The sequence below is a fragment of the Pseudophryne corroboree genome, chromosome 2, assembly GCF_028390025.1.
Source record: "Pseudophryne corroboree isolate aPseCor3 chromosome 2, aPseCor3.hap2, whole genome shotgun sequence".
NCBI classification, from domain to species: domain Eukaryota; kingdom Metazoa; phylum Chordata; class Amphibia; order Anura; family Myobatrachidae; genus Pseudophryne; species Pseudophryne corroboree.
Genome location: NC_086445.1, coordinates 82,719,052 through 82,736,986, shown reverse-complemented (window position 1 = coordinate 82,736,986; position 17,935 = coordinate 82,719,052). Strand labels below are relative to the sequence as shown.

The window sequence follows — 17,935 nt, the reverse complement described above, 5'->3', positions numbered from 1 at the left end:
TACAGATGGAGCCCTGCTCATCTATCCCTTTAATAGGATTAATTGAGTCAGTGCTGTCGGACTTAGGTGGACATTCCGAGTTGATCGCAGCCAGCAACTTTTTGCTGCTGCGATCAACTAGTCCACGCCTATGGGGGAGTGTATTTTAGCTTAGCAGGGCTGCGATGGCTTGTGCAGCCCTGCTAATTTCTCAAGCAGAACATGACCAGCCCTGGACATACTTACCCTGTGCGACAACCTCAGCGATGCTGGAGCCGGCTTTGACGTCAGACATCCGCCCTCCGTTCTCCAGGACACGCCTGCGTTTTCTTCTCCACTCCCCTAAAACGGCAGGCAACGGTCCAGACACGCCCAGGAACGCCTTCTTTGTGTCAATCTTCTTGCGGTCGGCTCTGCGACCGCTTTCTTCGGTGAGCGCAACGTAACCGCTGCGTGCGAACGGGTCGGAATGACCCCCTTAATCCCCTGCTGTAATGATTTGTGAAGTAATAAAAAATAAAAAAAAGCATGCAGTGTGCCAGCTACACATCAGACTGGTGTTATACACATACACTTGACATTAATGAAGTAAAATACAATGTGTATATTAATGAAAACTGTGGGCATAGGATGAAAAGTGCTATGAACCAAGGTATCCTATTTGATTCTGTGATATTTTTGTTGTTGTTTTTTTTTTCCCTCAATGCAATTTAGAACATGAAAATTGATGTCTGGTTGCTTTGGGGTATAATGCTTTTTTCATGTCTGCCAGTTACAATGGATGTCTTGCCTGGCTAGTGAGAATGTACACTCAGTGGCGGCAGCTTCTCTGTGAGCTGTAGCACTAGTCACTGCACATGCCCTAACCTGCCTAGTTTTTGGTGTTCACGTGTAGCAGAGGTGGGGCCTGTTGGCACAAATCGCATGTTCAAGGCCCTGTCCACTTTACAAGAAAGCAAACCAGGATCTGGAATGTTGGCCTACTTTTCCTGGAGTCCTGCATGACGCTCCCCCCCACCCCAACACATATGGGTATGCTCCTGTTTGACTTATTGTCATCATAGATTTTGGTTCCCCATACAAAATGGCCACCTCCACTGTATATTGGCATCGGTGCAGTCCATCATATTTACTCTCTCTCTGTTTTAATGTTGGGTTGCAGCTGAAACTGAGACTGTGCTACTTTGGCCTTGATAATGCAGATTAGGACGTTCAGCTATCTGGGCTATGAGGCGTTTGCAGTCCTAATGAGGTTAACAGATATAGTTTGTTTATAACTCGCGTAACGCTAATGATCTCTTCAAGGAAAGAAAACTAGTAAGAAATTAAAATCGACCTTGCGTCTTCCACAGTGTTATGTCATTCGATTTTAGGATTGAAAAGTAACAGCCAAAGAAACTGATTTCCTAAAATCAGTTTGCGCGAAAAACCGGACTTTTCCCGCGAAACGCAATTACAGCCTATTCAATTTTCCAGGAAAATTTATCGGTGATAATTTTTTCACTAATTTCACTTCACCTACTCTGAAGCAGGTGAAGAGTTGGGAAAAGTCACTATTTTAAGGTAAAAATTTTGGATATGGTACAGAACTCCTGGGACACCCCCCTTAATGACTAATTAGGCACGTTGAAGTTTTTAATTATTTTTAATTGGCCAATAATGACATGTCATTTTTGGGGTGAAAAAGTACAAAGTGATGGAAATTGGGGTTCAAGGTATGGGACAGGTATATTGGGGTGCTTTATGAGTGGGACAGGTGTTTTTAGGTTTGCAGATGGGAGTAATCGGTCTGTTTCCACTTTTTTTTTTAAAGTACCCTAAAATGACTCAAATATATACTTATACCCATTTTCATGTACCCCAAATTTAATGAGAGCATTTATTTTGCTCAAAAAAACTTGCTTTCTATCATTTTTTTACATTTTTAAAAAAATGCATATAACAGCCATTTCACACAATTTAAGTCCCCCAAAACTCTCTAATGTGATCTCTAACACACTTCTCTTCTGTTTTCCTATGTTAGTTTAGCATTTTTGGGGGTACAGGCTGATTTCCCCATTTTCACCTGCACTTTTCACTGCAAGAATTTTCACGTGAAACCCGTTTGGAATTAAATAGGTCGAAAAACGGAGCGTTTCCGCAGCAATTTTCGCCCGATTGGCGCGAAAAATTTTCGGGTGAAAAATTGCCGCAAATTTGCGGATAATTGAATACTCTAGAAAGTGAAGAAGTTGCTCATAGAAACCAAGCTTCTAACTCTCATTTGGCTACCACATAATCTGATTGGTTGGTAACATGACAGAATCGGATTTGTTGGTATGGGCATCTTCTCCACTTTATCGCTCTTCAAGATTTGATAAATCTCCCCCTAAGTATATACATGGTAAATAGATAACTGTGACGGGGGAGTTGGTACCCATAGCAATCAATAAGCTTCTACTTTTCATGTTATAGAATGTAATAGATAAATGATAGCTATAATCTGATTGATTTCCATGGCCAACACCTGCACTTGTCCCCTTTAGAAGGTTGATACATCTGCCCTTGTGAAAGTTATGTAAGCTGCATCTCCCTTAGTGTTCATTCTAGCACCCTGCAACTGTCACAACCCGGGCAGTTCCTTTTTCTTGCCTGGGGGGTGTCGCACTCTGCTCTGGTGCTTCTAGCACACTCTGATCTGTATCTCAGTGCTGAGATACAGCCCAGAAGTGGTCAAGAAACACCAGAGCAGAGAGCGACACCCCAGGCAGGAAAGCAGAATTGCATGGGTGATGACAGGCGCAGGGTGCTAGAATGAACACTATCCCCCATTGACAGTGGGTAATACACCTGTGCACCTGCTGGGTGGTCTGGAAAACATGAACTGTTTGAGGTCCTGAGGACTGAGTTTGGGAACCACTGAACTAATGTATACCATGTTGGTCAGAATTAGTCTTTATACAAATCACCTCACCTGTGTCTTTCATAAACCTCTATCAAACCGAATTACTATACCAATTATAATGTTCTGCCGCCTACATATAATAAAAACGACCATTTAGTAGGCTCACCTAACCTTCATGAGAATGTAGCCTACTGGATATAGATTGATAGATAGATAGATAGATAGATAGAATGTGTTTTTTTGCCCTTATGCTCCACGGGAGGTTTTTGTCCTCCTCGAACTCGTATTAGGGCACCTGTGATACAGTTTGACGGGTGTACTGCCCCATTATATATATATATAATGTGTGTATGTATATATTCTTACTGTGCTCCACTGTAAGGGTTAAGCTACTGTAGTACTGTAAATTTATGGCTCTCAGAAGCTGTAGGCTTTATCTGTACACTCTAGCAAGGCCAAGGTTACCGACCGCATGCAGTCCAGCCTCCTGTTCCTTTCTGCATTGATAACATGTTGAATAGTTCTATGAACAAATCACTGCTTGTATATTTTTATTATGTACGTTCCATGTCACTGGGACCCACACAAATCAGAGAAAAATGCAACTCTTTGTAGATAAAAAGTTGTGACTTGTGGCTGCCTATGTAATCTGGTACTTTTCCACTCCCAGAATCCTCTGTGACACTGTACAGGCAATGGCGTATTCATGTGCTGATGTTTGTACTTACAGCACACCTCCTTTTTACATCAGTATTGTGAATTAGAGGAAAGTTTTCAGTAAAACAAGTTGTCACCTTCTTAACAGATAGCTGGGATTCATTTACATTAAATAACTGGCTCTACTGAATTGCCTGTGATTAAAAAACAATCTATAAGAACTGTGTACATTAACAATATTATACTGTACACTGTTTCTACCTCATTATCCTAAAGGACACATATGTGTAGTAAAGACTGAGGGGTTCTGGTATGAATGGTCGACCATGTTATAGAGAGATTATCTATCTATCTATCTATCTATCTATCTATCTATCTATCTATCTATCTATCTATCTATCTATCATATCAATATAGTGTTTCTTTAGGTATAAGTGCAGAAAGATAAATATGCAATTGTGGATGCATTGAATAATGTGTGCATGATATTCTATGTGAATATATTGTTAACTTAATATTTTTATTTTCAAATATTTTATCAAGTATACAGTGCGTCCTGGTTAAGCGCCAGCTGGTACGACACACACATCGTAGTGTCTCATCTACTACTTATCCAAAACCAAATTAATACATCTCAGCTTTAACAATAAATTTCAAGTCATTCTCAACTGGATTATAGACACCAATAAGCAGCGCCAGTCAGTGGCCATCTTCCCAATGCCCTCTCCTTTAGTACTCTGTGTTTTTACTTCTGTAAGCCTCGGCTATATTACAAGAGCTATTAATGTACAGTAGGTCCTACTGTGTGAAGGAATGGAAAGGAGTCAGGGAAATCATATCAAGTAGATGCAAATCTGTCTGTGGCCCTGTGCCTGCAGCCGCTTACAGCAAATCCTGCAAGTCACTGTGGTGAGAGGCTGTGTTTATAGCCTGTGTATGACAGGTGCGCACATACCATAAACAGTAAGACATTATTATCTAAGAGACTTGTCATTGACCTGAGCCGCAGATTCCCTTGTCTCCTTGCAATAGGTTATTCCAGGTCACCGCACCCTCCAGCAGAAAGGTGATTCTGTATTGTCCAATAGCACGTGTCCGTGAATAAAACGTGTCAGTGGTAGAGTCTTATGGTTTCGCTGGTGAACCAGAGTGGCCTAGGAGCTCATTTCCAAACCTTTATCTTTGTTTGACTTATGCTTTGGATCATAACTAGAGTGTAACGGCAAAAGAACAAAGTGTGACGGCAGATGGTTCGCGTCTGGTGTTTTTTTGGGGACTGAGCAACTATATATAGATAGATAGGTCAATGGGAACTAGTTGCATCACAGGAGGCAATCAATGCCTCATGCCTCAGCGATTTCACTAGTTCTTAGCGACTTGGTGGACTGACTTCTCTTAAATGTGGTCTCCATTTTCAAAATGGCTGCCCCTGCTCCATACAGGCAATGAATGCACTTTAAGTGGATTTTGTATTGAATTCAGTTGCAATCACTGAGGTTTTATTTTGGGATAGGAAAGAATAGAATATGCACATATTTTGTAGTTACATCATATTTCACTCGAGACTCAAGTTACACAAGTTAGACATTTTTAAATGTTTGGAGTTTTTTTTAAGTTGGGAAATACACAGTATTGGATTTTTGCTCATGCCCCATAAATGACCTGTAACCCTGGCATCTGCTTTCAAACACATTTAAAGGGTGTTCTTACCTCTATGTGACGTCAGTACCTGTTTACGACAATAGTTAGTAAATAAAAGGGTTTTTTGTTTTTGCGGTCCTTCCTTTTGTGCTTTTCTGGCAAACTTTTATGAAGACATAGAAAATGGTTTATTGTTGTCCGGGGGTAGAGCACAAAGCTGAGTTTTTGCCATACAAGTGCAACAAAACAAATAAAATAAACTGTACCAGATGATATAAATATGTGTGAAAAGCACAGGGAGTTACAGATATAAAATGCTGGACTTTGTTAAATAAATTTAGACAGGTGTATACAAGCCTACCTTTAACTCTAACTCCTTGAGAGAGCTTATAGAGATAAAAATGATTTGAAATGTACTGTACTTAAGTGTTGCACTTTCCTCACTGACACGGGTTCCTCAGAGCTGTCCTCCTTCTCTTATTTAGGATCCCAAAAAATGCCATTAAAAATACAGATATTGATAAATTCTGTTTCTTGACAAGAGGGTCATATGATCTGAGTCACAGCCCTCCCTTCATGTACATGTTGGCAGAGGAAGAAGTGAGTTAGGGGATTATGCTGTGAACTAAAGGGTCTTGGGTGTTCCAAAGCCTTTTCCTGCTCCCTACATAATAAGTCAGGTGACTGTGGTTACCATGGTAGTCACAAGAGAATTCAGAAACAAAATCAGTGTACTTCAGCTTGAAGTGAAAATGAACACAATAGGGTCATTTCAGTTGTATGCAATGTGCCATACATGGCATTCCAGACAGGCACGATGCGCAACATACTGCATTGACCGTTTAGGGTCACATTCATAGAGGTGCGCAGGAACATTGTGATGTAATGGCAGCCGTATACGGCAGAAATGTGCACAACTGAGCATTGCAGCAATGCCCCTGTGGCACACTGAGGCTAATTGGATTGGCCCCAATATTTTTTCTTACAATAAATGAGTAACTATTTTGTCGCTTTGGTTACAGCGTCTAATGTTAGGCAAAAACGAGACCTTAAAGCTGAAATCTGGACAGATATTAAATAATGTAGACAGTAATGAAGATAGGCTTGAGGCCGATGACCTGCAATACCACAGGCTTAGATTGCGAATTGATTATAGAACAAAACAGAAGAGTCCTTTGTTTGAGGTTGTCATCTGAAATGTCACAATCTTTGAGTAAAGATGACTCTGGGGTTACTGACGTGTTACCTGTGCAAATGCCCAGTTCCTGGGACTGATAGAGGGGTGTGGTCTGGATAGTGGAGATTGCTGTGCAAATTAAGTCAATCAGAAATGTAAAACATGCAAGATTAGAGTATTGAGACTATCTGGCCATCATGACTGGTACTGGCATAAACTGACCTAACACCCACAAAACCAAGAAATTGTTTAATGCCTACTATTTTGGGCACCCTCCTACAAAAAGGATATCCTGGAACTAGAAAAGGTTCAGAGGCGGGCGACCAAACTAATTAAGGGGACGGAGACGCTGGAATACCAGGAAAGACTTGCAAGGCCTGACATGTTTACACTAGAAAAGAGGAGATTAAGAGGGGACATGATCAACATTTATAAATATTTAAGGGGACAAAACACAGAGCTTTCGTGGGATCTGTTTTTGTTAAGACCTGCACAGGAAACCTGTGGACACCCACTTAGGTTAGAGGAGAGGAGATTCCGCACACATAGTCGGAAAGGTTTTTTCACAGTAAGGACAATACGAGTTTGGAATTCCCTGCCTGAGAAAGTAGTAATGGCAGACTCTGTCAATACTTTTAAGAATGGATTAGATAAATTCCTAATGGATAAGGATATACAGGGTTATGGTGGATAGATCACGTAGCATAGTTATAATAAAATGAGGAAATACAACACAACAACCGACTTTATCAACAGATAAAATTACTCATGAAAATAATACAGATAATGAGAACTCGACGGACGGATTGTTTTTTTTCAACCTCACAAACTATGTATCTATATGTGGACATAGTAAAACCTTCTTAACATGGGACTAGGGTGGCCAATCCTGGGATCTTGATCCGTGGGATCCCGGGATTTATGGCAAAAATCGTCCGGGATTAAATCCCGGGATTGAAATCTCCAATCCCGGGGATTGCGGGATCAGGCGGCCCTTTGTGTTTTTAATGCCGGCCAGCGTTGAGCATCCTCAGGAGGCTCAGATGCTGCCCGCCTCCCCCTGCGCAGCGTGACATGAAGTCAGAGGTCACACTGCGCAGTCAGCTGCCCGTCACCTGCCACGGAGCCCGAAGGAAATGGCCCGCCCCCGTAGTATGGTGAGTTGTGTGCGGTGGGGGGGGACGGGCGGACGAACAGGAAAAAAGCCAATCCCGGGTATCCTTTGACCATTTTTCAATCCCGATACCCAGGATTGAAAAAAATGGCCCAGGATTGGCCACCCTACCTGGGACTGGCCTCTTTGTGTTTTTGGCCCTGGATGCTGCATGCAAACAGCCAAGCACCAACCAAACAGATGGTATCCGGATGATAGGTCGACAGTCAAAAGGTGGACACCAGGGCCGGTGCTAGGGTGTCCGGCGCCCTCCTGCAAACAATAAATTTGCGCCCTCCCTCCCATATGGAATAAAGGGACAGAGCCCGCCAAAGGGGCGTGGTCTCATATGGAAGGGGCGTGGCCACATAATAGTATCCCCAATTCAAATTACGCCACACAGTATCACAATCGTATTCACATTATACCACACGTAGTGCCTGATTCATATTGCACCCGATAGTTGTGTACCTAATTCACATTACGATACACAGTAGTGCTCCTTATACACAATACCCACAGTAGTGTCCCTTATACAAATAACACCCGCAGTAGTAGTGCCACACAAAATGCCCACAATGATAGCGTGCCTAACACACAATGCTCACAGTAGTCGTGCCACACAGAACGCCCACAGCAGTAGTGCCACACAGAACGCCCACAGCAGTAGTGCCACACAGAACGCCCACAGTAGTTGTGCCACACAGAACGCCCACAGTAGTAGTGCCACACCGAGCGCCCACAGTAGTCATGCCACACAGAACGCCCACAGTAATCGTGCCACACCGAGAGCCCACAGTAGTGATGCCACACAGAACGCCTACAGTAGTTGTGCCACAAATAACGCTCACAGTAGTCGTGCCACAGAGCGCCCACAGTAGTTGTGCCACACAGAGTGCCCACAGCAGTAGTGCCCCACAGAGCACCCACAGTAGACGTGCCACACATAATGCCCACAGCAGCAGTGATCCACAAAGCGCCCACAGTACTAGTGCCACATAGAATGCCCACAGAAGTAGTGCAACAATTAATGAACCTTACACTTAAGTAAACCGGAGGGGAGATACAGGTGGTGTGCGGTACATACCGCACACAGATCCGTGGAGAGTGCTGCCGGCGCCGCTGCCTAAAGTGCAGTGGGGAGGAGGGAGGGAGCCGGAGGGACCAAGCCGGAGCCGCGCTTCACGGTGCTGAGCTGGAGAGTACCGGCTCTGTGCGGGAGAGTGCTGCTGGCACCGCTGCCTAAAGTGCAGTGGGGAGGAGGGCAGGCCCGAAACCAGGAGTTTTGTCACCCGGGGTAAGCCATTAACTTGTTGTGTGTGCATATATATATATAACTCCACAAGGGCAAAGGGGATAGCTACTGTAGGCATTTTCACACTTTTTACTTGTATTTTTTTATTTATTTGGGCTACAGATAAAGATAAAATAATACCTCTGTTATATCATCTGAGGTGGATCGCACCTGGGAGCCTGACACGGATGCTTCCCGGGTGCGACCCGCCTCAGGCCCTTTTCCCACCGCAGATTCCAACTTGGCATATTGCCGGGTTGGTGACATTGCTGGTGACGCAGCGGGGGCGGCACTTGGAGATCACATGATCTCCAAGCGCTGCCTGTACATACACTGTGAACAGGAGCCGGGTTGCATCGACCCGGCTACCAGTTTGCACAGCACAGCTTGCCGGGTTGAACCCGTGTTCAACCCTGCAAGCTACCTGAGTTGGAATACCAGGTCAATCGACCCGGATTATTCTAACTGGGCCCTTTTACAGCAACCAGCAACATGGGTTATGCGTGCTCATGTCCAATAACCCGTGTTACTAGCTGGCGGTGTAAAAGGGGTATACAATAATAACTCAGACATTGATACATACATGAAATCACACACCCATACAAATACATGCTGTCACACACCTAAAAACATACACGCACACATACATTCTCTCACATACATACATATAATCACACACCTGTATAAATACATATATAGTGACACATATACATACAGTGACATACCAGCACACATACAGCTATGTAGTCAGACACCTATTCACATACAGTCACACACAAGCAAACATTTATACACACATATAGCAGTCACACACACACATACAGTGCCCTTCCCTGAGTCACACTCACTGTTTTGGCCATGCTGCTGCTCACATCCCCTCCATTCTCCCATGCTGCTGGCAACTGGCAGTGGCAACTTGGCAAGGCACTGTGTAGTACAGTGCCATCTAGCCCCGCCCCCTTTTCGGACGTCGGGTAACTTCTTAGTTTACAGTGCACTGCCATGATTAATGGCAGTGGGGGGAAGAGGGGGGTGGTGAAAGGCTGGGGTAACTTGTCCCCTACCTCTGCCCCCTCAATCCTGTTCAGCTGATCACTGCAAGATGAAACTGAAAGTAAACTACAGCTCCCGGCAGCAAGGGCTGCTGGGAGATGTAGTTTTTGTTCAGTTTCATCTCGATGCCGGCGGCTGCTGCATAGGGAGGGGAGCGTTAGGGGGATCGGCGCCCTCTCCTATCAGGCGCCCAGGTGACATGCCTCTCTAGCCACGGCCATGAGGAGGTGGTGGAAACAGGAGGGAGCCGGAGCCGCATTTCACGTTGCCTGCGTCTGTCATACAGTGTGACAGATGCAGCAGCAACCAGGAGCCAGCAGCAACAGCAGAGCGGGGAGAGCGCCTCTGCCGACCTGCGCCTCCCTGCCTTGCAGGAGCTGCTGAGCGGTTAGCGCCGGCTCTGGTGGACACCATATGGCCAGTTTGCATGTGGTCGACATGGTCAAAAGGTCAGCAGGTTCAAATGCTCTACACACCGTATGGTCGACACAAGTTTTTGGGAATTTTTGGCATTTTTTTTTCAACTTTTTCATATTTTACCATCCACTTGGACTTTGATTGGGAATGCCAACCTGTGCAGAGGTTACCATTCCCAAAAATCCTGTCATCAACCCATCTCGGACCTGGAAAACAGAGCACGGGTTGAAGTCGAGGCTACCCCTTTCATACATGGGTGATGACCTGGATTATTACTGGGTCATCCCCCTTCACACTAGACCCAGGTCTTCCAGCATTCAGTGGGCACGTGGAGATAATCCCATCTCCAAGCGCTACTGTCTCCAACCAATCATTTTCTTTTGATTTTTACCCGGGTCATCAAGACCCGCGTCGCACCTTTCAGACCTCAGAAGCTGGGTCGCCTACCCAGGTTGCAAGTCCTGGGAAAAACTCTGCTAGCGAGCAGGATCGCGGACCTGGGACTCCAAACCTGGGTAGAACCCAGGTTCTAGGCTTATGTCTAAAGGGGGTATTACATTTACCATAGACAGTCTACATCAGGGGTGTTCAACATGCGACCCTCCATTTGCTGTGGAACTACACATCTCAGCATGCCCTGCTACAGATTTGCTATTAAGGCATGCTATATATCTATATATAAAATGTTTTTGTTATATATTTAAGACATGATGTTGACAAAATAAAAAACAAAGCTACTCCCTTGTACCTGCTCCCACATGTGTCTTGGCAATTAAAAAAGAAAATATACTGATTAATCTGAGGGATTAGAGCAGTGATTTTCAACCTTTTTTTACTCGCGGCACACCAAACAATATTTTAAAATTGCCAAGGCACACCATCAGTAAAAAAAAATCCACACATACATTGGCCTACACAGAAAAAACAATCACATTGCTCCCCACATAAATCCTATTGCTCCACACATAAATCCATAAATCCTTATTCTCCCCACATAAATCCTATTGCAACCCACAGGAGAAATAACATAACAAATATTAGCCCCTACCGGTCAGCTGTCCTCCCTGTCCCTCAGTGGCGGGGGTTATTCATAGTGGAGTTCTGCGAATACTGAGCAGCGGGTGGTCGGGCATGTGTGGATGTGGGTGTGCAAAGAAAGCTGTGTATGCATGCAGGAACTGGAAGATGCATATTGCAGGCGGGTGGGCTGACTGGATGGTGAGACGCGGCAGCCGTGACCTATGATATCGCACCGCTGCGTCTTCAAGGCATAGGTCACGGCCGGAGCACGACTGATCCTTTAAGAAGAGCCCGGGCCAACAGTTCACTCTTAAGGTGCAGGAAGCTGCTCTGGCTCCGCGGCACACCTTGCAACTGATCGCGGCACACTAGTGTGCCACGGCACACTGGTTGAAAAAGCCTGGATTGGCGCATGTTTAACTGGGGCTCGCCAGCAGTAACAGGAATCACCAATATGACGCAGGCAGGGCTTGCTGGGACTTGTAGATCCACACTGCCGGAGAGCCTCACGTTTACCTACTCCTGGAACTAAAGATAGGCACAGATCTTGTAACCATACGTTACAGCAGTCCTGCTGCTATGATTTAGGGGGAGATTTATGAAACGTAAAGATGACAAGTGGAGGTGTTGCCCGTAGCAACCATTCTAGCTAACATTAAACTAGTACATAATAAAATGATAGTTGGAATCTAATTGGCTGCTATGGACAACACCTCCATTTGTTCTCTTAAGCAGGTTTGATAAGTCTCCGACATATAGTGCTTGAACTCTTGAACTATTGTTGCTTTGTGATTTCTAGTGGGCAGAGTACATCTTGTGTGCTGGCGTCTCCTGATGGAGGTGTGGTTCAAATGTAGTTGGAGCGGTCTTTATTGATTCATATGGCTTAGCCGACTCATTGGTTAGCATAATGATTGAAGTCTACTCCATCTGTAATGTTTGTTATCACCCTTATAATTTACCATACAAATTAATTCAGCTCACTTTTGCACTTAACGAGCCATAATGTCTGGAGCAACCAAAGCCCTATATTGTTATCAGATAGTCAGTCAAGTTAAAAAGGATGATAAACGTAAGCAAATATGGGCACTCCCTTTTTAAGTGGGCATGTTACCTGCTCAGAGGTCAGCCATTTTGTGGGCTGAACCAATATTCAGGCTATCCATGCAATACAGAGCTACCGACATACCTGAGACAAGAAACACGGTAATGTCAGTGCATTTGATAGTTGATGGGCTGAATTTTGGTTTAGCAGAAAAAATGGCTGACTTTAGGGTGTGTACCATTGACTGCTAACTGGGGCTTAAACCGCTGACCTGTTTTCCAGCACAGTCCTAAGCTGGGTACACACCTGACGACGGAACGTGGCGAAGCAATGTAACAAAACATTGCACGGCCGTACACACTATACAGTCCACTGTACAGCGGCGCAATGTATCGTTACACACTGCATGGACCTACATCTTGTTGGCTGTTGAATGTTCTCATTTAATGCGCAGCATATCCAATGGGACAATTCAAACAATCACGGATTGTGAGGGCAGAGAGGGGAGGGCCCTGGCCGCTCATGCCGCTGCCCGCCACTATTGTGTCACTATCTGTCCTCCTGCCGCCACCGCCACTATTGAAAATGTCCCTCTCGAGATGGCCGCCGCCTGAGAGGAGAGGAGGCTCTAGTATCTTTAATAACTGTCGAGGCGGCGTCCATTTTGGAAGGGACATTTTCAATAGGTTTACTTGAACCAAGCTACCGAACAGTCTGCAGCAGAGGTGGGGTGGGGGGATAATTAGAACCCCTGGCAACAAGCAATACCCCAACGAGCAGGTACTGGGGCATAATATGGTGCTCGACTGCTCGGGGCAAAACTGTGGGGACATAGCTTTGTTGTACAAAGCTATATCTTTTTTTTTTTTTTTTTTAAATAATTAACAACGCTTCTTTGGAGAGGGGACAGTTCTATGGCCACATTAATTGTGACCATTATACAGGTCACGGGATTCTGAAGTGATGTCTAACATCCGTCACAGCTACGGGTATTGGTATGTTGCCCCCTGTCTGCCGCTCTTTAGACTGTAGGCTGTGACGAGCAGGGCCCTCTTCCGTCATGTGCTTTCCTTGCCTTATATTGTCATCTACTCGCTGATTCCTACAAGGGCTCCTAACCTTTCCTGTCTCCCAGCTTCTTATTTGGGTAGTGTGACTGCTGCTTTACAGCAGTACTTATAACCCTTGTCTGGGTCCTGCAATGTTCTGTACTATAAGTCAATTTTGTCTTGTTTTATTCATTTTGTTTTTGCGTTTTGTTAGTCGCTGCTGAACCCTTGTGGCACCATAAAAATAAAGGCTAATAATAATGTTATTCCTTATAAAATACCCATAATCCAAATGAAGTGACTACCTCAGGATCACGGCTGTAGATAATTCATATATTGTCCTTATTTGCTTGTTATGCCTAGGTAAATCTAGTACAGGTTGAGCATCCCTTATCCATAGTTGCCGACTTTTGGGCTGCTCTCTCCGGGAGAGAGCAGCCAGTCGGCTCAGCAGGGGGGCGGGCAGTGAGCTGATGTGAGGAGGGGGCGGGCCGGAGGTGGCACGGGGGCGGGCCAGAGGAGGGATGGGGCATGGCTGCTGGATCGCGTCATGCAAGCCACGCCCCCACTGTGTAATGCCGCAATTACCGGCATTATACAGTGGGGGTTGTGGCTTGCATGACGCGATTCAACAAGAATCGCGTTGTCGCCTGCCCGGACCGCCCACTTCACTCGCTAAGTGGGCAGCCGGGAAGGGGGGGACCCTTGTAATCGGGAGACTTGCCTGCTCTTCCGGGGGGCCGGGAGGGTCACCCGATTTTCGGGAGCCTCCCGGCCATTCCGGGAGGGTAGGCAAGTATGCACTTATCCAAAATGCTTGGGACCAGAGGTATTTTGGATATGGGATTTTTCCGTATTTTGGAATAATTGCATACCATAATGAGATATCATGGTGATGGGACCTAAATCTAAGCACAGAATGCATTTATGTTACATATACACCTTATACACACAGCCTGAAGGTAGTTTTAGCCAATATTTTTTATAACTTTGTGCATTAAACAAAGTGTGTGTACATTCACACAATTAATTTATGTTTCACATACACCTTATACACACAGCCTGAAGGTCATTTAATACAATATTTTTAATAACTTTGGGGGTAATTCCAAGTTGATCGCAGCAGGATTTTTGATAGCAATTGGGCAAAACCATGTGCACTGCAGGGGAGGCAGATAGAACATGTGCAGAGAGAGTTAGATTTGGGTGGGTTATTTTGTTTCTGTGCAGGGTAAATACTGGCTGCTTTATTTTTACACTGCAAATTAGATTGCATATTTAACTCACCCCACCCAAATCTAACTCTCTCTGCACATGTTATATCTGCCTCCCCTGCAGTGCACATGGTTTTGCCCAATTGCTAACAAAAATCCTGCTGCGATCAACTTGGAATTACCCCCATAGTGTATTAAACAAAGTTTGTGTACATTGAGCCATCAGAAAACAAAGGTTTCACTATCTCCCTCTCACTCTCACTCAAAAAAGTCCGTAATTCGGAATATTCCGTATTTCGGAATATTTGGATATGGGATACTCAACCTGTAATGGCTGCCTCAGACAGTGTTGGTGCAATGGCTTTACTTATTTTGTACTCATTTTGTAAGTATTTAGTTGTAACATATCCCTGTGTTAATATGTCAATACATCGGCATACAAACAATGCAAATCCCAATACAATTCACACACAGTCACATACCAATCAAATTTTACTCAAATCTTAGAGGTCAAATTTGATATAATTTACTTTATACAGTATATTATAAGCCCTTTTATTCATTTTATTTTAGGATAAGAAAATACTAATCTCTCAACCATCAAGAGGACCAAGTGCCTTTATACCTGAAAAAGAGGTAAATATACAGTATATCAACATAATATAAAACTGAATAAGGAATAAGACATCTTATTTACATACACATTGCTTTACCGCTATATTCCACTTAAGTGTCCTGTAAAACTGAAATACAAGTCAATTCAGTATGAAAACTCATCATGTAATGCATATATGACAGGAGCTGTTTGCCATACATAGTAATCAGGCATATACTTAATCTGCAATCACACGTCTGGAACTTAGACGCAGATATCTTGATCTGTCAGCGTCCTTATTGGAATTTGGCATTTCTAAATGTGCATTCACAGATATAGACTTTATAACATCAGTGAGAGATGCGTACAGATGTATCTTCACACCGCAAGCCCCAATACGCCATGCGGCGTGAGTGAGCCGCACTGAGTGGTGTAGCATGTATTTAGTGCAAATGTGCGTCCTAATTATTTATTTATTATTTATTAACAGTTTCTTATATAGCGCAGCAAATTCCGTTGCGCTTTACAATTTCAAACAACAATAACAAACTGGGTGATAACAAACAGTCATAGAGGTAGGAAGGCCCTGCTCGCAAGCTTACAATCTATAGGGAAATAGGCATGTGTACACAAGGAAAGGTGCTATATATTGCATAGTTGTTCGCCAGATTACAAAGGTTCTTGGTGGGCTGTATGATATGGTCATACAGCAATGATGAACCGGGTTTGAGAGGAAGGGAAAGTGAAGAATGAGAAGAAGTGAGGATATGTGTGGAATGTACAGAGTGGATGCAATTTGATAAGAAGGTTTATGAAAGTTATGTGGGCGGTTCTGGAATTTGATAATAAGCTTGCCTGAAGAGGTGAGTTTTCAGGGAACGCTTGAAGGTTTGGAGACTAGAGGAGAGTCTTATTGTGCGTGGTAGGGCATTCCACAGAGTGGGTGCAGCCCGATGAAAGTCCTGCAATCGTGAGTGGGAGCGAGTAATGAGTGTGGATGAGAGACACAGGTCTTGTGAAGAGCGAAGAAGTCTGGTTGGGAGATATTTTCGATGCTATGAGACAAAACCACTACACGAGACTGCACGGATTCATTTGATGTGCGACACTTGAATATCTGTGTGTGACCAAGTCCGACTCTGCATACGAAGCACAATGGAACTTGGCGTGAAAAGAAGCTGCTGCTTCGTGTCGCTTCGTAAGCCTGGCCAACCTGTGGCTCTCCAGCTATCGTAAACTACACAACCCAGCGTGCCCTGCCACAGTTTTAGTATTCCCTAGTAGCAAGTCTGTGGCAGGGCATGCTGGGACGTGTAGTTTCACAGCAGCTGGAGAGCCATAGGTTGGCATGATTCAGTTCAGCACAGATCGTACCAGTAAGACCCTGGGGTTTATGGCGCAGTCGGTGGACCCGGGATAGCTCTCCCGGACATTCAGAGAAAGTAAGCAAGTTGTACTTGCCTGAAGTGGGGAGAGTAACTGACTGGATGATATTACTTTGCTCCTATTTATCATTATAGCCCCAATCTTTGCTGTTGGTATTCTCTGCACACTGCAGAGTTTCGCTCAGAACCTTCTGACTGCTAACATTTGGAGGAAATAGTCCACCCCTGATATATAGTATATATATTGGCTCAGTTTCCTTCACATGTTTACGTTTTTTTCTGGGGCACCAGAAATGGCTGCTTTAGGGTATGTAAGTGAGCAGGCTTGGCCTACGTAGCTGAATATTTTCTAGTATTCTGAGGAAAAAATACACGTTTCCATGTTGTTTCTTTATGCTGTTGGCATTGCCACAGAAATATGCGTGAAATGTACACCACTAATTCCTTCAAGGTGTAATGCAATTAGAGAGTCTCCAAAATATGTCAGTATAACATGATGCTCAGAGGCCAAACATATTTGCTCACTTGTGACTCATTGACCTATGAGGTGGATGCCGTGGAGAGTGGGATGTTTACAACTAGTGAGGTTTTAGGCCAATCTGCGGCACCTACTTCTTGTGTTTTGTTTTTAGGCCGTTATCTGTGTAACATTCATTCATGTATTTTAGACTTTGGCAAGGGCAGGGAGTTTCTGTACCAGAGGTTGCATTAGCTTTCGAGGTTGCTGTTATTTTTAACTTGCAGCTGACCTGATTAAAAATAAAATAAAAAAATGTTCACAGCAGCACAGAGTATTTTGAGAAATTTAGTGATCTGATCCTTTGAGAGGTAGTGAGCCAACCCGCCCAGCGGGAGCAGGACTGCATGCGACAAGGGCTGTGTCATTAATAGAAGTAAGGAGGCCAGTGGGAAATCACATACTAAGTGTTATATTCTGGAATGAGCAGGGTCACCCAGCAGCGCAGAGTATATCAGGTGATGAGTGATGTGCCAGTGAGGACAGGGCTGCATGTGCCTGGGGCAGTGACATTATGTGAGGAGGAGAATGAAGGCAGCAGGAAGCCACAGACTGAGAGTTTTTCTTGCTCAGAACAGCAAGAAAAATGCCTAATTCAGACAATTTCTTTACAATTGTGTATTAAAACATTTATATTCTTTGCCACAATTCCTGGACTCTTGAATATTTCCTCTATAGATAGGACTGTTCTTAGTGTGGTGTGTGTTTCAATCTTATGTTATTGTATATATATGTTCAGCTGGGGTTGGGTAGACTCTGCCGGGGGTCAGAATCCCGACCACGGTATCCTGTATAATCTGGATCCCGACAGGGGAAGGTTAGTATACTAACCTTCCCCCGAAAGCTCCCTAACCC

The 17,935-nt window shown here is 44.3% G+C and overlaps 1 protein-coding gene across 3 annotated transcripts in view; it reads left to right on the top strand.

The window, feature by feature from the left end:
* Positions 1-17,935, top strand: part of SESN3 (sestrin 3) — a 99,838-nt gene that overhangs the window by 49,912 nt on the left and 31,991 nt on the right. For 2 of the 3 annotated variants that reach the window (XM_063951475.1, XM_063951472.1), the window contains exon 2: positions 15,157-15,219. The exons of the other annotated variant lie outside the window; for it this stretch is intronic. Coding sequence is in view for 1 of the 2 variants with exons in the window: in XM_063951472.1 (XP_063807542.1) it covers positions 15,157-15,219 (63 nt within the window). In the remaining variant the exon portion in view is untranslated. The remainder of the gene's footprint in view (positions 1-15,156; positions 15,220-17,935) is intronic. 3 annotated transcript variants of the gene reach the window in all.